This window comes from Cucurbita maxima, unplaced genomic scaffold, assembly GCF_002738345.1.
Source record: "Cucurbita maxima cultivar Rimu unplaced genomic scaffold, Cmax_1.0 Cma_Scf00024, whole genome shotgun sequence".
In the NCBI taxonomy this organism is placed as follows: Eukaryota; Viridiplantae; Streptophyta; class Magnoliopsida; order Cucurbitales; family Cucurbitaceae; genus Cucurbita; species Cucurbita maxima.
In genome coordinates, this window is record NW_019272040.1 from 2,270,741 (window position 1) to 2,287,893 (window position 17,153).

Genomic DNA, 17,153 nt, shown 5'->3' on the forward strand with positions numbered 1-17,153 from the left:
ATTGATCGGGTCATGTAGGAACAAGGTTGAAGTCTTTAAAAGAACAATAAGGTTGAAGTCTTTAAAAGAACAATTTTTATTGTATATTGTTGTTTTATTTATATTATTGAGCATATTAAATTTCATTTTAGGTAATATACCTAAACGTGGAGTATATGCAAATATATATATATATATATATATAATAGATACGATATAGCATTGGTGTAACTGCGTATATATTTATGGAAGTTCAAATTTAATTAGATAAAATTTTAATTTTAATTACCATAAAATTAGGAATTTAAATTAATTTTTCAAAGTAATTAATTAAATTACAATATACCATTTATATAACATAATACCAATTGGAAAAAATGCAAAAAATGCAAAAAAAAACCTAAATCAATCCACGCTTATGCTCTGTAAAATCAGCCCATTTTGTCGAATAAAATAGAGAGAGAGAAACCCTGCTTAAACCCTTTTCCTCTCACTCTCACGTGCTCCACCCACCTTCACGCCGGCTCCTCCAACTTTCAGCAGCGCCGTGTCGCCGTCGCCACTGCCGAGTCTCTCCCGTTTAGTGCCGCCGCCGCTTCCATCTTAGCGGGTACTTCTGATGTTCTACTCTCTTGTTCTTACCGTTATTCTCCCAAATTAGAACTGCGTTGTTTATAGTAGAATAGCAACGAAAAGAAACCAGCCTTGCGGCAAATTGGGACTTCCCGAACTGCCGTGTGCTACCCTCTGCATTTTTATTTCTTGCATATGCATTGAGGTTTTGTGTATGTATCTGTGGTCTCTTCTATAAATTGCCTTGTTTTTATTCTCCTAAATCTTCCAAAGCTCCACCCACCATGAATTTCCCAGCATGTCCGTTTTTGCTTATTTGTCTAGAACCAATCGAAGTAATCTATTGTTTACCAATTTTGCCTAACAATTAAAAGGTCGCACATATTGAAATTAAATTAGTGTAGGGAAATTTTTTTCGAGATCTTATGCATCCATGGGTGGTTGTTTCTGGCTCCTTGCAATGCGCACACCACACTCAATGGATAGCAGATGCGTTTTTTTTTTTTCATTCTTTTCTATCTTGGAACAAGAAGCAAACTATTGATTGATTAATGAAAAGATAGAAAAAGGCTCTTTTTGCTAGTCGTTATTATAAGTGGAGGCTCCTTATCAAATTATTTTTTAATCCCTTGTTTGTAACAGTTAAACAGCTGCCCTCTTCTCAGCTCTATCCATAGCTGCGTCACCTGACAATCAACCAGAGGTTTCTTAGTCCACTGGATAATCTCACTATTTCTCTATTCCCTGTCTCCCCCTCTATGCTATAAGCTACTGTAAGTCTCTCTTTCTCCTTTTGGCCGAAAGGCAGAAATCAGCTAGAGGAATAGTTAATTATTCTTGTTTTAAGGACTCTCTGCTGTAACCATCTGTGTCAATTCGTTTGGTTGCAAATTTGTAATGTCCTTTGCAAGTTTTTTTCCTTCTCTGTCTGTTCGTATTTGTATGGTTTTTATATTGAATTGAGATGATCTTATTGATTATCTATGTTTATATTTTTGTTCTCTCATCCCCTTTTCAATGTTGCTTGTTTGATATATATATATATATATATATATATATATTCTCATATGAATGGGATTATCATTCCCTTTCTTTCGCTATTTTCCCCCCTCAGAAAATGGGATTTTTTCAGTGCAATATCACTAGTTTCTGTCTTTTGTGACTCCCATTCTTTTGCATTCTGATTCTACATGCAGCAAGCAGATTTGGTTCTTTAGACTTACCGGCAAGGTAGGCAAGGGATTTTTTATGGGTTGTGGCTGCTTGTATATGCCCTTTATTTGGCGATGGTGTTATCTAAAAGAAGTTGATGCAAGGGTGTGATTATGGAGGATTAGAACTTATCGACGAGTGTCAAGGGGATAGAAACTCCACACTTGGGTTTAAGGTTCTCCTTGGAAACTGACAAGGATAAGTAAGCGCTAATACTATGTCATCTCCCTAGGGTTATCATTTTTCTTTAATAATTTTTTTTTTTTTGAAGCTCAAGTTTTTATTCAATGGTAGTGAAATATATTGGTTACAAGTCCTTAAATATTATGCTACTAGAATATCAAACCTACCTTGATGCATTTATGAAGAATAGAATAAAGAAATATGCTACAAGTCCCCTGAAAAAGTTCACCCGAGGGTACAATTTCAACATTTCTAGACTATGAAATTCAAAATAATTAATTTCTTCTTGAAGTTATGTTCTGAGAAAAGTGGAATTGAAATCAAATCAATTGAATTCTTTAACAAAATTGGTTCTAAATGTACTTTAATATGAGTGAGATGGTAGCTGATTTGAATTTTATTCCAGGACACTCATTCAAACTTGGGTCTTATGGATACGATAAATGCAAACCTTGAAGCTAAGCTCAAAGAGCTCCTATTTAAAATTAACTCTTTGGAGATTAAGATATGCTCAGATGCTACGAAAGAGTTCATAAAGTTATTAAAAGGGGAGATTGGGTGTAAGTTGCTCCATTTATATGCAAAGACTTCTCCCAAGTGCTCAGAACTTTTAGATGCCTGGAAGCTCCAACGGGGGAAGGCTGGAATGCGGTATATATTTTCATTAGTTTCTGCCATTTTGAGTCATCCTGATGGAATTTACAGTCTTAATGACTTGGAGAGAATATCAACTAGTCGTGTTCTTGACATGATGGCCCGATCACTTGTTGAAGAATGCTTGGGAGACATAAATAGTGAACTAGGTTCCCAAGAGTTAAAGCACAAAAATGCAGCTCTATTGTTGATGTCTTCCATTGTTCGGCGCGGTTCACGTTTGGCTTCAGGAGTTGCAAAGAACTTTGATTTTAAACTTCGTGCATTTTCCAAGCTGACAGAATTTAGACAGAAGCCAAATCAGAAAGGATCAAAGCAATCGTCAAGGAAGTTGTTTATTGGGTTTGCTATGTCATTTTTGGAGGTGGGGAAGCCTGAATTGTTGAGGTGGGTCTTGCAGCAAAGGGAAATGTATTCTGGTGTGCTTCGTGGACTTGCAAATGATGATGAAGTGACTATTATTTATGTTTTATCCACATTGAGGGACAAGGTCCTTGTTGAGGAGTCACTGGTACCTCCAGGTCTTCGGAGTGTGCTTTTTGGAAGTGTTACTTTGGAACAATTGGCCACCATATGTGGAAGAGAGAATGGTGGTCCTGCTGCAGAGGTGGCTTACCAGGTTTTAACTATGGTTTGTACTGACCCATGTAATGGGTTAATGCCAGATCTGAAACGATGTCCAAATCCCTTAAAAGGTAATCCAAAGCGACTAATGGACCTCATGAAGAAGTTAAAAGCAACTGGAGTTTTTTATCATAGAGACTTGCTTTTGGCAATTATTAGGGGGCAGCCAACTTTCTGTTCAACTTACTTGGAGGAATTTCCTTACAACCTTGAAGACTTTTTATCACCTACCTGGTGAGATTTCTTTTTGCAACTATGTGACTTATGACCTTGTGTACTTAATATGATGGCTTGTATATGTGATGGACACTTTTCCAATTGCAGGTTTTCTGTGGTTTCTCTGACAGTTAAGTTGGTTTCTTCTGTGAGCAATGACCTGTCTATTGGATCTATTGATTCTCAATCAGATGATACTACTTCATTGGACAATGCTTGTGTAAAAAACATTGTAAGGTGTCTCTCTTCTCGGCCATTTAGTCGATCAGTAATCAACAAAGGTTTGCTTCACTCAAATATTCTTGTAAAGCATGGCACTCTACGACTTCTACTTGAGGCATTGAAGATGGTCAATTCTTTTTTTGATGTTTTAAACCAAGCATCTTCTGGCAATAAGCAAAAGATGTTGTATTGGCTGTCTCTAAAGCAGGAATTGCAGAATGAAGTTCAAACTTTGCTCCCTGATTCACAAGTGCTACTTACTCTACTTTCTTCATTCGCTAGCCAATCTAGAGTTCAAGCAGTTAATTTGAAAAGGGCCTCTGGTCTGGAATGCCGCTTCCATGGTGTTAAAAGGTTAAAAACAACTTCACCAGATCATGACACTGATATTGTTGTTAGTGGAATTGTGTCAGCTCCAGATATTGATGAAAAAATGATGGATGTCTGTTCGGTAGAGACATCAGAGAAGGAAAGAGAACTCATGATTTCTATTGCTGAACTATGGGATTTGGATCCATTGTCAACTCTTGTTGAAGTGAATGACGTAGAGATGTACTTCCACTCAAAGATATTGGATGCTCTTACAATTTATCATGTAAGTCTAACTTAAGAGAATGTTGTGATCTTTAAAACTCTAGGACAACTTAAGAACATATCCTGTTCACGTAAGGTTGTAAGAGAATATTGTGATCTGATACTATAATCATGTCTCTCTGTGATATAAAGAAATAACTAATATAGCGGTAGAACTAAGATACTTATTTGGCATCTTGGCATTGTAATTAAATGGTTATCCTGCAATTTTTGGAATTAGTTTTTTGAATTTCTTATTGGTATTTATTCAATTTAAATGTTGAACATGGATTTTGTATGATGTTGGCAATCTTTTTAATCAAAGATGACTTCGGAGATGGTCAACTATAGTCTTCAACTCAATCAGCTGATAAATGCTCTTGTATTCAGACAATTATAGAGAGTATAATGCTTCCATTTTGAGGGACAATTGATATACTAGTAATGTATAATACGCATATATTCAGACATTTATAAAGAGGATAATGCTTATATTTGGTTGATAATTGATATACATTTTATGTATGATATGCAATGTCACTACTCATTATTGGAGCTCTATGTTGTTGTCCCTCCTTGTGCTTATCATCTTTCATGATTTTTATTTGAAACTTCTTTTTTGCAGCAAAGATTGCCACATACTTTGGAGGGATCGTTTGAATTTTTCATCAGTCTTCTTGGAAATTCTTTACTATTGCCCACTATTGTGCAGCATTCTTTGCTGTCCTTGCTGATTGACTATGTTCCATCATCATCAATGAGGTCAACGCACTTTAGAACTCCACCAGGGATGTACAAGCATCTGCATTCATTTATGAGCTTGTTCATTCATTCACCAGACGGGGACATAAAGAAAAAGGCATATTATCTGGCCCAAGCTTCTATTCTAAGTACTGGTGCTCTTGACCAAAATGTGTATGAAGTTGGATCATGGTTTTTATTTTTATTGAATCATGATCAACGAACATCTCTTATGGAACTTGAGACAGAAAGTTCAGAGAATCTAATTTATACAGTAATTTCATTCTTATGTGATGCAATTTCCACTGTGGGGAATAACTTATTCAAATATTGGGGTATTGTGAAGAGTTACATCAGCAATTTAAAAGATGCCAAAGGTAATTTGTAAGTCATACGCAAAATTTTGTCCCCTGATGGGTTGTATGTCTCCCCTCCTATACATTGACGTGAATAAAGTTGTTATAGACAGAATATACCTGACATTGATGTGAATAGATTTTTTATAGACAATGTACCTGTTTAATTTAGCTGGAGTTCGGATATTTATATCGGATTCAGAAGGTTGGATATCTGATCTTGATTCTTGGATATTAGCTTTCAGAGATCAAAAACAGATCTCCAGCTTGTTTATAGAGCCTTCCTTATGGTGAACTTTTGGTCCATGCTTTTGCTTTTTCCTTATTATGAATCTTATGGTGTGATTAGTCTAGATCCTTGAATTGTATATTATATCTATATCTATCTATCTATATTTTAAAATATTATTGTGATTCTGGTACCATGATTTTTCACTTCATTGGGACCACAATATTGATTTATTCATGCATCTCTTTTGAATGTCTAATATCGCTTTCCACTTTGACAAGGACTATATTGTTTCTCTTCTGAGTCAGTCAAACATTTCAATAGCTTTCAATTGTTACTTATAAAGAAATTTTTTTATCTACAACAATAAAAATAACTTCAGAATGATAATATCAACCTGACACCTATCTCAGCTTCTTCATTTTATTTAATCACATATTTTCTAGATTAAGTTGATAAACCAATTGTGGAGACGCTTGACATTATTTTAAAAAATAATTTATATGTTACAATATTCTTTTCCAGTTTTCCTTAGCATTTAAAATGATCTATGTACATTTAACCAAAGATGGTTGGAACAAAATTTGTTTGGCTAATTCAGTTTCTCAGTCTTGTTTTTTAATTCCAGATAAATATAAATCAGCTTATATATATTTTGTGTCCATCGTGTGCCAAATGACTGAAGCATACACTTTCTGTCCGTCATTCTATTTTTCTTGCAGATGTCTCACCAAAGTTCAGCCCAATCATCGTATGTGTTCTGCAGAAGTGTCTAAGGTTGCTCAGCTCTGAATCTGTAGCCTTCACCCAGCTTGAGAAAGCAGTTATATCTAATTATGTGAGCAGTACGCTAAAGTATCTCTTGCAGACTCAGGTGCACATTTTTTGTTATGAGGTTTCTACTTTTTAGTGGTTAGGTTGTTTAAAAGTCTGACATCAATTTTTATTATAGGTCGATACTCTGTTACTGGCTTCAGTGATTGAATCTATCTTGTCTGAGGTATTCGATGACCATGGTCCTTTGGATGTGGAATCTGGAAGTTCTAACTGTGAGTGGAGACCATTGAAAAATTTATTATTCTTCTCCCGCAGAATGTCTACTACGCATACTGAGGATGTTTTTGCTGGTCATTGTAATTTAATGAATGATGAAGAAAAAATTTGCAACATGGAGTTCGATAAAATTGAAGCATACTCCACTGGGTTTTCTACCATTTTGAAGAGAACACCTTTTCATGTTCTATTTCCTGTAATCATGTGCGCTCGTGGTCCCAGTTCTCTTATGCTTCCGAAGATACAAGATTTCCTTCTGCTAAAACTAAATGAGTTTACATTTGATGACCTTCTATTATCGTATCTAAGGCTTGTCCTATTTTGGGCCTATCAGATACGAATCTCTTATAGATTTAAGCCTATAGTTGAACTTGAGCAGCTTTCCCAAATTTGCTTTATGCTTCTTCAGAACATCGTAGCTAAGCTGCTAGCTTCAATAACTCATTCTGGCACTGCTGGAGATTACAAGGGCTCTCTGTTAAGGCTAGAGGTCCAAGATGTAGCAGAAACCATATTCTCTCATCCTGCTGTAGTATCATCCTTGTCCTGTCCCCTAAACTGTCCAGGGGACTTGATGAATGATGCTATTAATTTAAATTTGGAATCTTTGGTTCAATTGTCTGGGAAGAGTGTCAACACATTAGATCGTCACATTGTCAACTTATTGACCACTTTTTGTGAGTATTTTATAACCTCCTGTGATGGCCTAGATTCAACATTCAGAGAGATACTGAAGACTTTTAAGGTTCTCATACAGAAGCTATTTTCTGAGTTCAGGGACCGTTTTGATCTCTTTATTGATACAATGGACCTGATACCTCTTCTGCCCCCGTTTTTTGCTTTACATGCTTTAAATCATTTTATACCTCCTTTTGATCTTCTTGAATTAGCGACTTGGATATTCAATAGAGTATACATAAAGGACTTGGCGGTACAGAAATCTGAGATGGCCCAAATTCATGGGCTATCATTTGGATTTGGCATTGCTGTCATTTCTTTAAGAGAGACCACAGGCTTTTTGCAGTTATCACTCTCTAGAAGATTACAGTACAAGTTATTTTGGGAAATGGATGAGAAGAATGCATGTAAAATCATTGATGAAATTTACACTAAAACAAAAGTATTTGCAATACGTTACAAGTCAGAGTTTGCAGATACATGCTTGCTTGAAGTGGTTAAGACTATTTGTGCAAAGAAATCCATGCTATGTGATTATTTTGATCAAATACATTTAGCAATGTTCAGATTTATAGTGAACTTATCAAGTGAGTTGGTTTCTTATTGCATCTATGGGACCAATAAAGAAAAAGCTAAATTGTTGTTTATTCTTACTGAGGCTAGCTCCTTGCATCTTTCAATCTTTGGTCTCTTCATTGTGGATGTTATGAACAAGAATTCCTTGGACATTGAGAGGGAAGACACTTTGAACTTCCATTTTTCTGATGAGGAATTTTTGATGCTCCTGCCTACTTCTCTGTTATACTTGAATTCAGTTGATGTGAAGTTTGGAAAAAATTGCTGGTATAATTTCAAAAGCTTCTCTTCAGTATATTCAAGAATTCTTTTTAAAGGTTTACGTAAATGGAAGAGATTCGTGACCAAAACTATTTTCTATGAAGAATTTGGTGATTTAGTTCCATCATCCACTCAAGAATTTATTGATCTTGTTAATGACAGTCTCCTTGGAAAAGCAGTGAGTATGCTAAAGCACCACTTTGCATTTAGTGGAGATCTGGTGACAGTGAAGAAGCGATTGAAAGTATTTAGTTGCCTTATTCCAGCTTCTTGTTCAACTGATGAAGTTTTAGAATTTGAGGTTGATGAACTTGATTCTTATTCACCCAGTCAGATATTAAATTTTCTCAACAAGGTTGTTGCGAAGATATCATTTTGTAGGGTGTTGCTATTTCCAGAAAGCTGCAGCATCCAGTCTTTGCCAAAAGAAGATGCGAAGTCGTCAGAATATTCTTCAGCAAGGTCAAATGAAGAAGAATCCTCAAGATTGCAGTACTTGAGTATTTTGGTGAACATCTGGCAGTGGATTGTGAAAAGATTTTCTTTTATCTCCGATATTCAAGAAAAACAAATGGACAACTCAAGATTATTCAGATACTTGGAGCTTTTCATACTGAACAATATTCTTGAATTAAGCACAGAAATGCATGATGCGCTTGTCAAATTATTATCCATCCCCTTTCTAGAGCAATTAATGAGATTTTCCCTCTTATATAGGTTTGAGGATCCAACAACATTGAATATTCTTTATAGCATTCTAAATTTGTTGTCTGATGGAAGATTTGCAGAAGATGTATATTTGCAGCTGCTGCTTGCGCACTCCCAGTTTGCTCCCACTGTCCATTCAGCTCCAAAACCATCTCATTCGATTGAAACCTTTTTGAGGCCAATGTCCAGCATACTAAGATCACTTGTCATACCTTCAACTAATCATTGGGAATCTAATTGCCACGAAGATTCAAGAACCACTCAGGTAGACTTGAAACGCTTGGTAATTGTTAAGATGGTTCATGTACTTGTGCACAAGCAGGTAAGTCAAGGTGGTTATGGAAAAGATGATACTGTAAATTTCAAAGAACTGTATTCACTGCTTCTGTCTTCTTATGGTGGCACTATCAGTGAAACTGACTCTGCTATCTTAAAGACATTAAATGACATTGAAACTATAGTTGGATCAGATGCGAAAAATCTTGTTCAAATGGATTTTTTATGGGGAAATGCTGTATCGAGAGTTTCAAAAGAACGGCTTCTAGAGCAGGAATCTTCTTCAAATATCAGGAATGATGCTGAAGTTCTCAAACAGTGCCGCAAAAATCAATTTAGAGAAAATATTCCCGTGGATCCCAGAATATGTGTGTCCACAGTGCTATGCTTTTCTCCTGATAGAACTGAATTGGATGACGTATTACACATGAAGAAGTATCAAATAAAGAATCTAGATGAGCTCATTAAGGTGAACAATAATTTTATTATCCTGTATTGACACAAATCAAAAGGCTTCTTTTTACAATTTCTTTAATACTTTTGTGTTCAAAATGAATACTTTAATGCATTGATGCAGGGTAATTTTCACGGTACTGAACCTGAACAATATGATCCAGTTTATGTCTTGCGGTTTTCAATTCATGCTCTGTCATTTGGTTACATCGAAGCTTTGGAATTTGCTTCGATGGGTTTGCTTGCAATTGCATTTGTTAGCTTGTCTTCAGCTAATGAAACATTAAGAAAATTAGGCTATGAAACTCTTGGGGCACTAAAAGACGCATTGGAGGTAATCCTAATATTCTTCTTAAATATGGTTTCTAGTTGATTTATCGTGCATGCAATGCTTGTACTGATGCTTGAAATTTGGTACCGTGCGTTCCTTCTTAAACACATGTTTATCACTTTAGAAAAAGTTCAATAATGGAACACCTTATTAGAACTCAGGAAATATGTGAAAGCAACAAAACAACATTTAGAGCGTAATATTAGAGTTCAATTCAGCTGGAATAAGGTCTATGCTGCTTTGCATTTCTTTGGCTCTTTCATTGGTTACTTGCTTTAGAAAAATGCTATCTTGGGAATTTGATTATATGCTGCATTTCCATTAATGGAATCCGAATGACGGACAGCTTGGGATTGTTCGAATTATGCTTCACATGGGCTCAAAGGGTGAAGTATAAGCATATTTAAAAGCAGTTTGTGTCATGGCTGATATTAACGGGGTATTGAGGCACTAGATAACACTTGTTAGGTTTAAAAGTTGGTTGTCAATGTGTTTTCTTTTTTAGCCAAAGAAACAACTTCCCTGGATAGAAAGGAAGGTGGAAAGGATGATGTCCAAGTCTACCCAACCGCTGTCAAGAAAGATTATTGCACCATTGGATTTCATTTTATTTTTCTCCTTTTAAGGTTTATGACTTTTTCCTCCAAGTGTTTACAACTGGACCATTTTTTGCAGAGCGGTAAGCGGAGAAAGGGTACCATGAGACTACGGCTCCTCTTAACATATGTGCAAAATGGCATTGAAGAGCCATGGCAGAGAATTCCTTCCATCACTGCGCTTTTTGCTGCAGAGGCATCCTTTATTTTGTTGGAACAATCCCATCATCATTATGCAGCATTAAGTAAATTTTTGGTGCGATCTTCCAGGATGAATAGGAAGGTAATACTTTTATGAATTATATATGACTTGCATTTTTTGACATACCAGTTATATGTCTCTTAAAATAAAAATTCAGTGAGAATATGTATATGATGATAACACACACACACACACACACACAAAAAGAAAGAACGAAAGAGAAAAAATAAAGAAAAAATATAAAGGAAAAAAGAAAAAAAGGAAGAAAAAAAAAAAAACAGTTTTGCAGATAATCTCTTTATTTATTTCATATTCTTCATTATTGCCATTATATTGTCCTTTGCACATTCCATATTTCTGGCATACTTTCCTTAGACTTCATGATAGTTCATGGCTGAAGCCTAAATTTCTTTTGCCGTATTGGTAATTTCAGTCGGTTCCTTTGTTTAAGAATTTTCTCTGGAGCAGCTCCGTAAACTTCAAATCTGAAAGGTTATGGATGTTGCGCCTACTTTATGTGGGGATTAACGTTGATGATGATGCCCGGTTATATATCAAAAGCTCAATTCACGAGGATCTGCAGAGCTTTTATGTTTCCTCTCTTTCAGATAATGAATCTAAGGAGCTTATCCTTCAGGTAAATCAAGTTCATGGTCTTATTCATGTTCTTATTCTTCAGGTAAATTAAATCTATGGAGCTTTTCAATGTTCTTATTTTAATTAAATTGTTAAAAGTATTATTTTGGTCTCTATGTTTTGGGTTTCATTCCATTTTAGCCATGCACTTTCAAATGTTCAATTTTAATCCATGTACTTTCAATAAAGCTTGAAGTGGTTTCTGTTATCTATTTATTGTTAGCTTTTCTAAATAAAAAAAAAAAAACTAGACTCTATTAGTATTTATTTTATAAAATTTGGAATATGTTCACATTGTGTCTCTTATTATGTGAAAATTATTATTATTTAATTATTTTCGATAAAAATTAACTCTGAACTAATGGTAGAGACCAATTTTAAGCGTTATTTAGAGTACTAGGACTAAAAATGGACGTTTGAAAGTATAGAGAAGAAATCAAAGTACATGGACCAAAATGGTATTTTAACCTTATAAAATTTTCTCTTGATTGCTATCTAAATTTTCTCTTGATTGTTATCTGGTGTGTGCTGCATAATTTTCATTACTGGGTGTGCCATTGTATTTTATTTACTTGTATATGTTGATTTGATAATACAGTACATTTTAAACACGTTATACTTAAAGAGCAATTAATGATTATATATAAACAATGATTAAAGGAATGGTTAAAATAACAGCAAATAAGGGAAACAATTTAAAGCAGAAAGACCCACGATTTATTAGAGACCTATTGAAAGTTGTAAAAGAGATGGGAAAAGTCTTGTGGAGTTTCAAAGTTCCTCTGGTTGAATGCTATTAGATCTACTCTTTGGATGAATTCTATTTGGTTTTGTACTATTTTGGCGTGGACTTTGTTGTCCTGAGAGTTTTTAAATTATTCAACTTATGTTATCATCCTCTAAAGAACATGCCAAAGGTTAGACTCTCTCTCTCTCTCTCTCTCTCTCTCTCTCTCTCTCTCTTGAGATGGTGAGGGTGGAGGGGAGGGAGGGTTCTTTGGCGATATATTGTGATTGTTGTAGCTTTCACACATTTTTTCCTATATCCCCTTTTCAGTTTTCTTTTACGTTTGGGCTTTTATCAGCAAATTTAATGTCTTCCGCCTTATGGACATTCTAGGTAATGAAGAAGTCTGTTAAGTTGCAACGGATGGCATTTTATTTGGTGGAACATGGTCTATTTTCATGGTTATGCTCTATCATTTCAACCTCTAGCAGGAGACTTAATGAAGATCAGAAATCCTTTTTTCCAAAGCAGCTGAACTTGGTATTAGAGGTAGCAATTTTTTAATTTTTTTTTTTTTTTTCATTCAGGGTTTAATAGCTTCTCTACAGTCATGACCCATGTGCTTTATTTTTTCACTACTACTTAACCGTGTGATGTGCGCTTTGATATAATTAATGGATTTTATACCTGAAACTGGATTCGTGCTCGATTAAAATTAGAAGAGGTAGGTTGCAATTAATGGAATACCATCTTTTCCCTTGATCAAATAAATAAACTTAAACCAATATCTCTTTTTCTTATCTATGTTTCTGGATCCAGGTTGTAAATAATGCCATTTCATTCAGAAACATCTGTGAGTGGTTGCAAAAAGATGCCCTTGAGCAGCTAATGGAATTTTCATCTAACCTTTTCAAACTCTTGCTTGGTGGTGAGGAATCGCTAATAGAAGGGGCACTAGTTAATCGAATGTTGCAGATAATAACATCCGTGCTCAGAATATCACAGAAAAGAAAAGTTTACCAGCCCCATTATACGTTGTCAATTGAGGGCTTGTTTCACATTTATCAGGCTGTTCACAGATTAGATCGTACAAGACTGGGTTCAAATTCAGCTACTGGGCTCAAATTGATACTCATGAACATTCCACAGAAAACGCTTCTAAGCACGGTATCTCTCTCTCACCAAAAAAAAAAAAAAAAGAGTCCTTGATTTATTTACTTGCATTTAAAAAGTGTTGTGTTTATTTTTTCTTTTTCCCGTCTTGAACTTGTATTAATTTGGCCTGATTGGGGAAGTTGTATTTTTACCATCCTTTATCCGCGAGTCTGATGGACTTAAGCCCGTATCATTTCTTTTAATTATATTATATATAATCGATATGCTTCATGATCCTTCATAGTGTTTCATTTGTCTCATTTTTTCATCTTACACTTGAATCATGTGTTTAAATTTTTACTACGTTTTATGTTAAAATTATCAACTGGTTCTTTGATTTCTTGCAGGGCCTAAAGAAGTGCTCAGATTTTCTTTCATGGGCAATTTCCACCGCTTTAGAGTCTGATTCTAGAATGATAGACAAAGAATCTCATTTGGGTTTAATGAGTGAATCTGATGAAGAGCATTTTGACGAATCCTTGACATCAAAGCTTCTACGTTGGTTATCTGCTTCTGTAATTTTTGGAAGGATTTCTTGGAAGCTTGATAGTTTGAACCTTGCCACTACAGAAAAACCGAGTGCTGAAACACTCTACTCTTTATTAGAACATGTTAAAAATACGGGTGATGACAGTAGTCTACATGAATTTGGTTGTGAGGAGCTCTTGGCCGCAAATATTTTCTATCTCCAACATCTTAAGAGTAGTTTCATGGTGCTCCCTGTGGTGATATCTGCCCTTTGTCTCCTCCTTTTGGATGCTCTCATTTCTGCAGGTATATTTTGAATGTCTTAAATTCTTTAAATTTTTTGTTGCGATTAGATTATCAGATGGTGTCTTTATTGGAGCAAACCTTTTATCCTTCCATTGAACCAGTGAAATTCATCTCAGCAACCTAGAAGCACAAACACTTCATTGTAGGCCAAGACACTGCTATTTTACATGCTTTTTTTTTAATTTTGGGCACGGTAGGGGAAGTTTTTAAACAGAAGGGAAAATCATTTAAATTTAAACAAAAAATAACAAAACAAAACAAAAAAGACAAAATCGTGAATCTAAAAATCCTATCAAGTAACATCACTGACCACTCGCTACCAGCCACCATTTCTCTTCGTCGCCGGTTGTTCACCAAACTTAATTAACTCAATATTTGATACTTTTTAGGGGAGTATATTTTGTACTTCATGTGAACTTTATATATATTTTAATAACTTTATGAATTTTCCTTTTTTGGAGGCCTTGTTCTCATTTTCTCATTTTCTCATTTGTTCTTTCTGTTTCCGAGCCGAAGGATTCACTTTGAGTCTGATCGGTAGTATAAGTATTGTGTTCCTAGTTATGAGAAATTGTCAAAATAACAATCATTATAACGTTGCAAAAAAGGAAGTAATTACTATTATATATTGATCAAGTCTACACATTGATATCTGTAATGCTAGCTGTTCTCGTCTAATTTATTCATTTGGATATCTTGAAAGTGCATAATTTCTTAGGTAAATCCAAAAGCATTTCAATTGCTTTTCTACATTACTTTGTTGTCTCATATTTTGTCTGATATCTACTTTTTACAACGAATCAGGTCTTTTTCATAGTCATGGAGCTGATTTGGCACAACTGTTGTCAAAGATACGTTGCCCTGAAGAAGTAAATCCTGCATGGAGATGGTATGCATATTCTATCCTCTACCCTTTCTGTTTGACGTCTTTCCAGCTTACCCAAACAAGAGATGCAAAAGATTTAGTAGTTATATTCTTTTTAGAAGGCTCAGTTTATTCACAGTCGTATTTAAGTGACTGCCATTTTGTCTTGGATATATTCTGCATTGCACAAAGTATGCTAGCTGCTAGGAGCCAAAGACTTTGGGGTTCAGTGTTTGGAAAAACTGAAGAAAAAAGAAGAAATTTAATTCTGTTCTGCTGAGTCTAATAGCAAATTTTCGAGAAACCACAATGTCATGAAATCCTCCCCAACCTTTCCAATTTCTGAACCATAATTGTTTGGGGAGAAACATTTCTGGCTTGCCCACTACTAATAGATATTGTTTTGGACTTCCTCTCAAAGCTTTAAAACGCGTCTGCTGGAGAGAGGTTTCCATACTTTTATACGAAATGTTTCGTTCCCTTCTCCAACCGATGTAGGATCTGACCCAATGTCCTCGCTGGCACACCTCCCGGTGTCTGGCTCTGATACCATTTGTAACCGCTCAAGCCCACCACTACTAGATATTGTCCTCTTTGGACATTCCTTTTTGCTCTTCCTCTCAAGGTTTTAAAACGCGTCTGTTAGGTTGAGGTTTCCACACTCTCATAAAAAATGTTTTGTTCCCCTCTCCAACCGATGTGGGATCTCACTATTTCCCTCCTTTTAACTTGTAGTTCTATAGTGGCAAACTTCCAAATTTTCAGTTTTGAAATTTATTTTTTGATCTTTTCCTTTCAGATTTACTTTCCACCTTTCTTAATCCTTGTTGGATCAAATCTACATATGTTCTATGGTGCATTTTGATCATAAACAGCTTCTTCTAAATTCAACTGATTGCGATAGCTTAAGACAGCTTCGAGTATGAATTTGCTAGATAAAAAGGTTGGAAGACAGTTAATCTGCATTCAAATTTTGTAATCCACAACATTTGTAGAATCTTATGATATATTATGAAGTTAGAAGAATGGAGGTTTTAATTTTCATTATTAAGTGGGATCTGAAAAGTTGCTTGCAGAAGAAATTAAAATATAGTCTGTCTAATTTTCTTAATATTCTCTTGATCGTGCTATCTATCTTATAGACCGATCTTTTGATTTCAGGACGTTCTACCAACCATGGAAAGATTATACTTTAGAATTGACAGATTTGCAGAAGATTGATGAAGTCCATGCTTGTCAAACTCTTCAAGTAGTTATCTCAAACATTCTTAGTAAGAAGTCTCTTGATCCTCAAGTTTTGTTACCTCAAGATACTGAGATTTCTCAAGTATTCGAGTGGGAGAGAGATCTCGTAAGAACGCAAAATTCAAATCCTTAACAGAAAAGGTCAGTTTTCATTCGAATCGGTTGGTTCATTTTTGTATACCTAGATTGATAAAGTTAGTGTTGATCATTGATCTGGAGAGTAGGAAAATACATCTACATATCTGATTTAGATCTATATGGTCGATACGAAACAAGAAAAGAAAAGAGAGAATTTTTTGACAAATTTCAACATAAATGCTTTGCTGTTGAAGAGAAGACGTGGAACGTAAAGAAACTATGATTGACTAGTTGCCCCTTATGGTTATAATCAGAGCAGCTTAATTGGTGAAGACGTATATTCTTGACTAAGAGGTCATGGATCTGAATCTCGACACTAGCACGTCCAATTTTAGTTAACGATAGTGAAGGATCAGTCAACAACGTTTCCCTAGTGTAGTACCTCTTATGATAGGTTTTTACTCTTATCTTGGCATTTCTTTTTTGAAATGCCACATTTTTTTTTTTTTTTTGATAGAATTTGACTAATGATCACTTCGTGTATTTTTTTAAAGTAGAGTTTATCACTATTTGTTGTAATATTTGAAGTGAAATAGAGATCTACTCGAACTTCTCAATCTATTTTCTAATATCTATTAGTGTATAAAGTTTGTTTGATACCGTATTGCCTAAATATCGATTGCTATTAAATTATCGTTTAATTAAATTTCATACATGTAATTCATACATTAGTTATAAGAATGATAAATTCATAAATAAATAAAAAATAATAATAAAAAGAAAAAATAAAAACTGTAGTACAAAGTATAGGGAATGATGGATCAAATTAAAATATGGATGGAGTGGGTAATATTTAACACTGGTTTCTGCCACTTCCGTTATTGTTACTAGATTGACTGTCGAGCTATTGGACCTGGGGTTGGTTAAGGTACCGCTATAGGCCAAGGATCATAGAAAAAATTTAATAAATTAATATT

General features: G+C 34.9%; 1 protein-coding gene across 1 annotated transcript; it reads left to right on the forward strand.

The window, feature by feature from the left end:
- Positions 1 to 422: 422 nt before the first annotated feature.
- Positions 423 to 16,844, forward strand: LOC111497677. The gene is made up of 16 exons (XM_023148555.1): positions 423 to 589; positions 1,195 to 1,325; positions 1,749 to 1,966; positions 2,354 to 3,459; positions 3,550 to 4,258; positions 4,862 to 5,354; positions 6,285 to 6,436; positions 6,515 to 9,583; positions 9,692 to 9,901; positions 10,574 to 10,777; positions 11,130 to 11,333; positions 12,453 to 12,608; positions 12,879 to 13,226; positions 13,562 to 13,988; positions 14,793 to 14,877; positions 16,015 to 16,844. The coding sequence occupies exons 4-16, from the start codon at positions 2,378 to 2,380 to the stop codon at positions 16,229 to 16,231; spliced, it is 7,356 nt and encodes a 2,451-aa protein (XP_023004323.1). The 5' UTR covers positions 423 to 589; positions 1,195 to 1,325; positions 1,749 to 1,966; positions 2,354 to 2,377; the 3' UTR covers positions 16,232 to 16,844.
- The last annotated feature ends 309 nt before the right edge of the window (positions 16,845 to 17,153 follow it).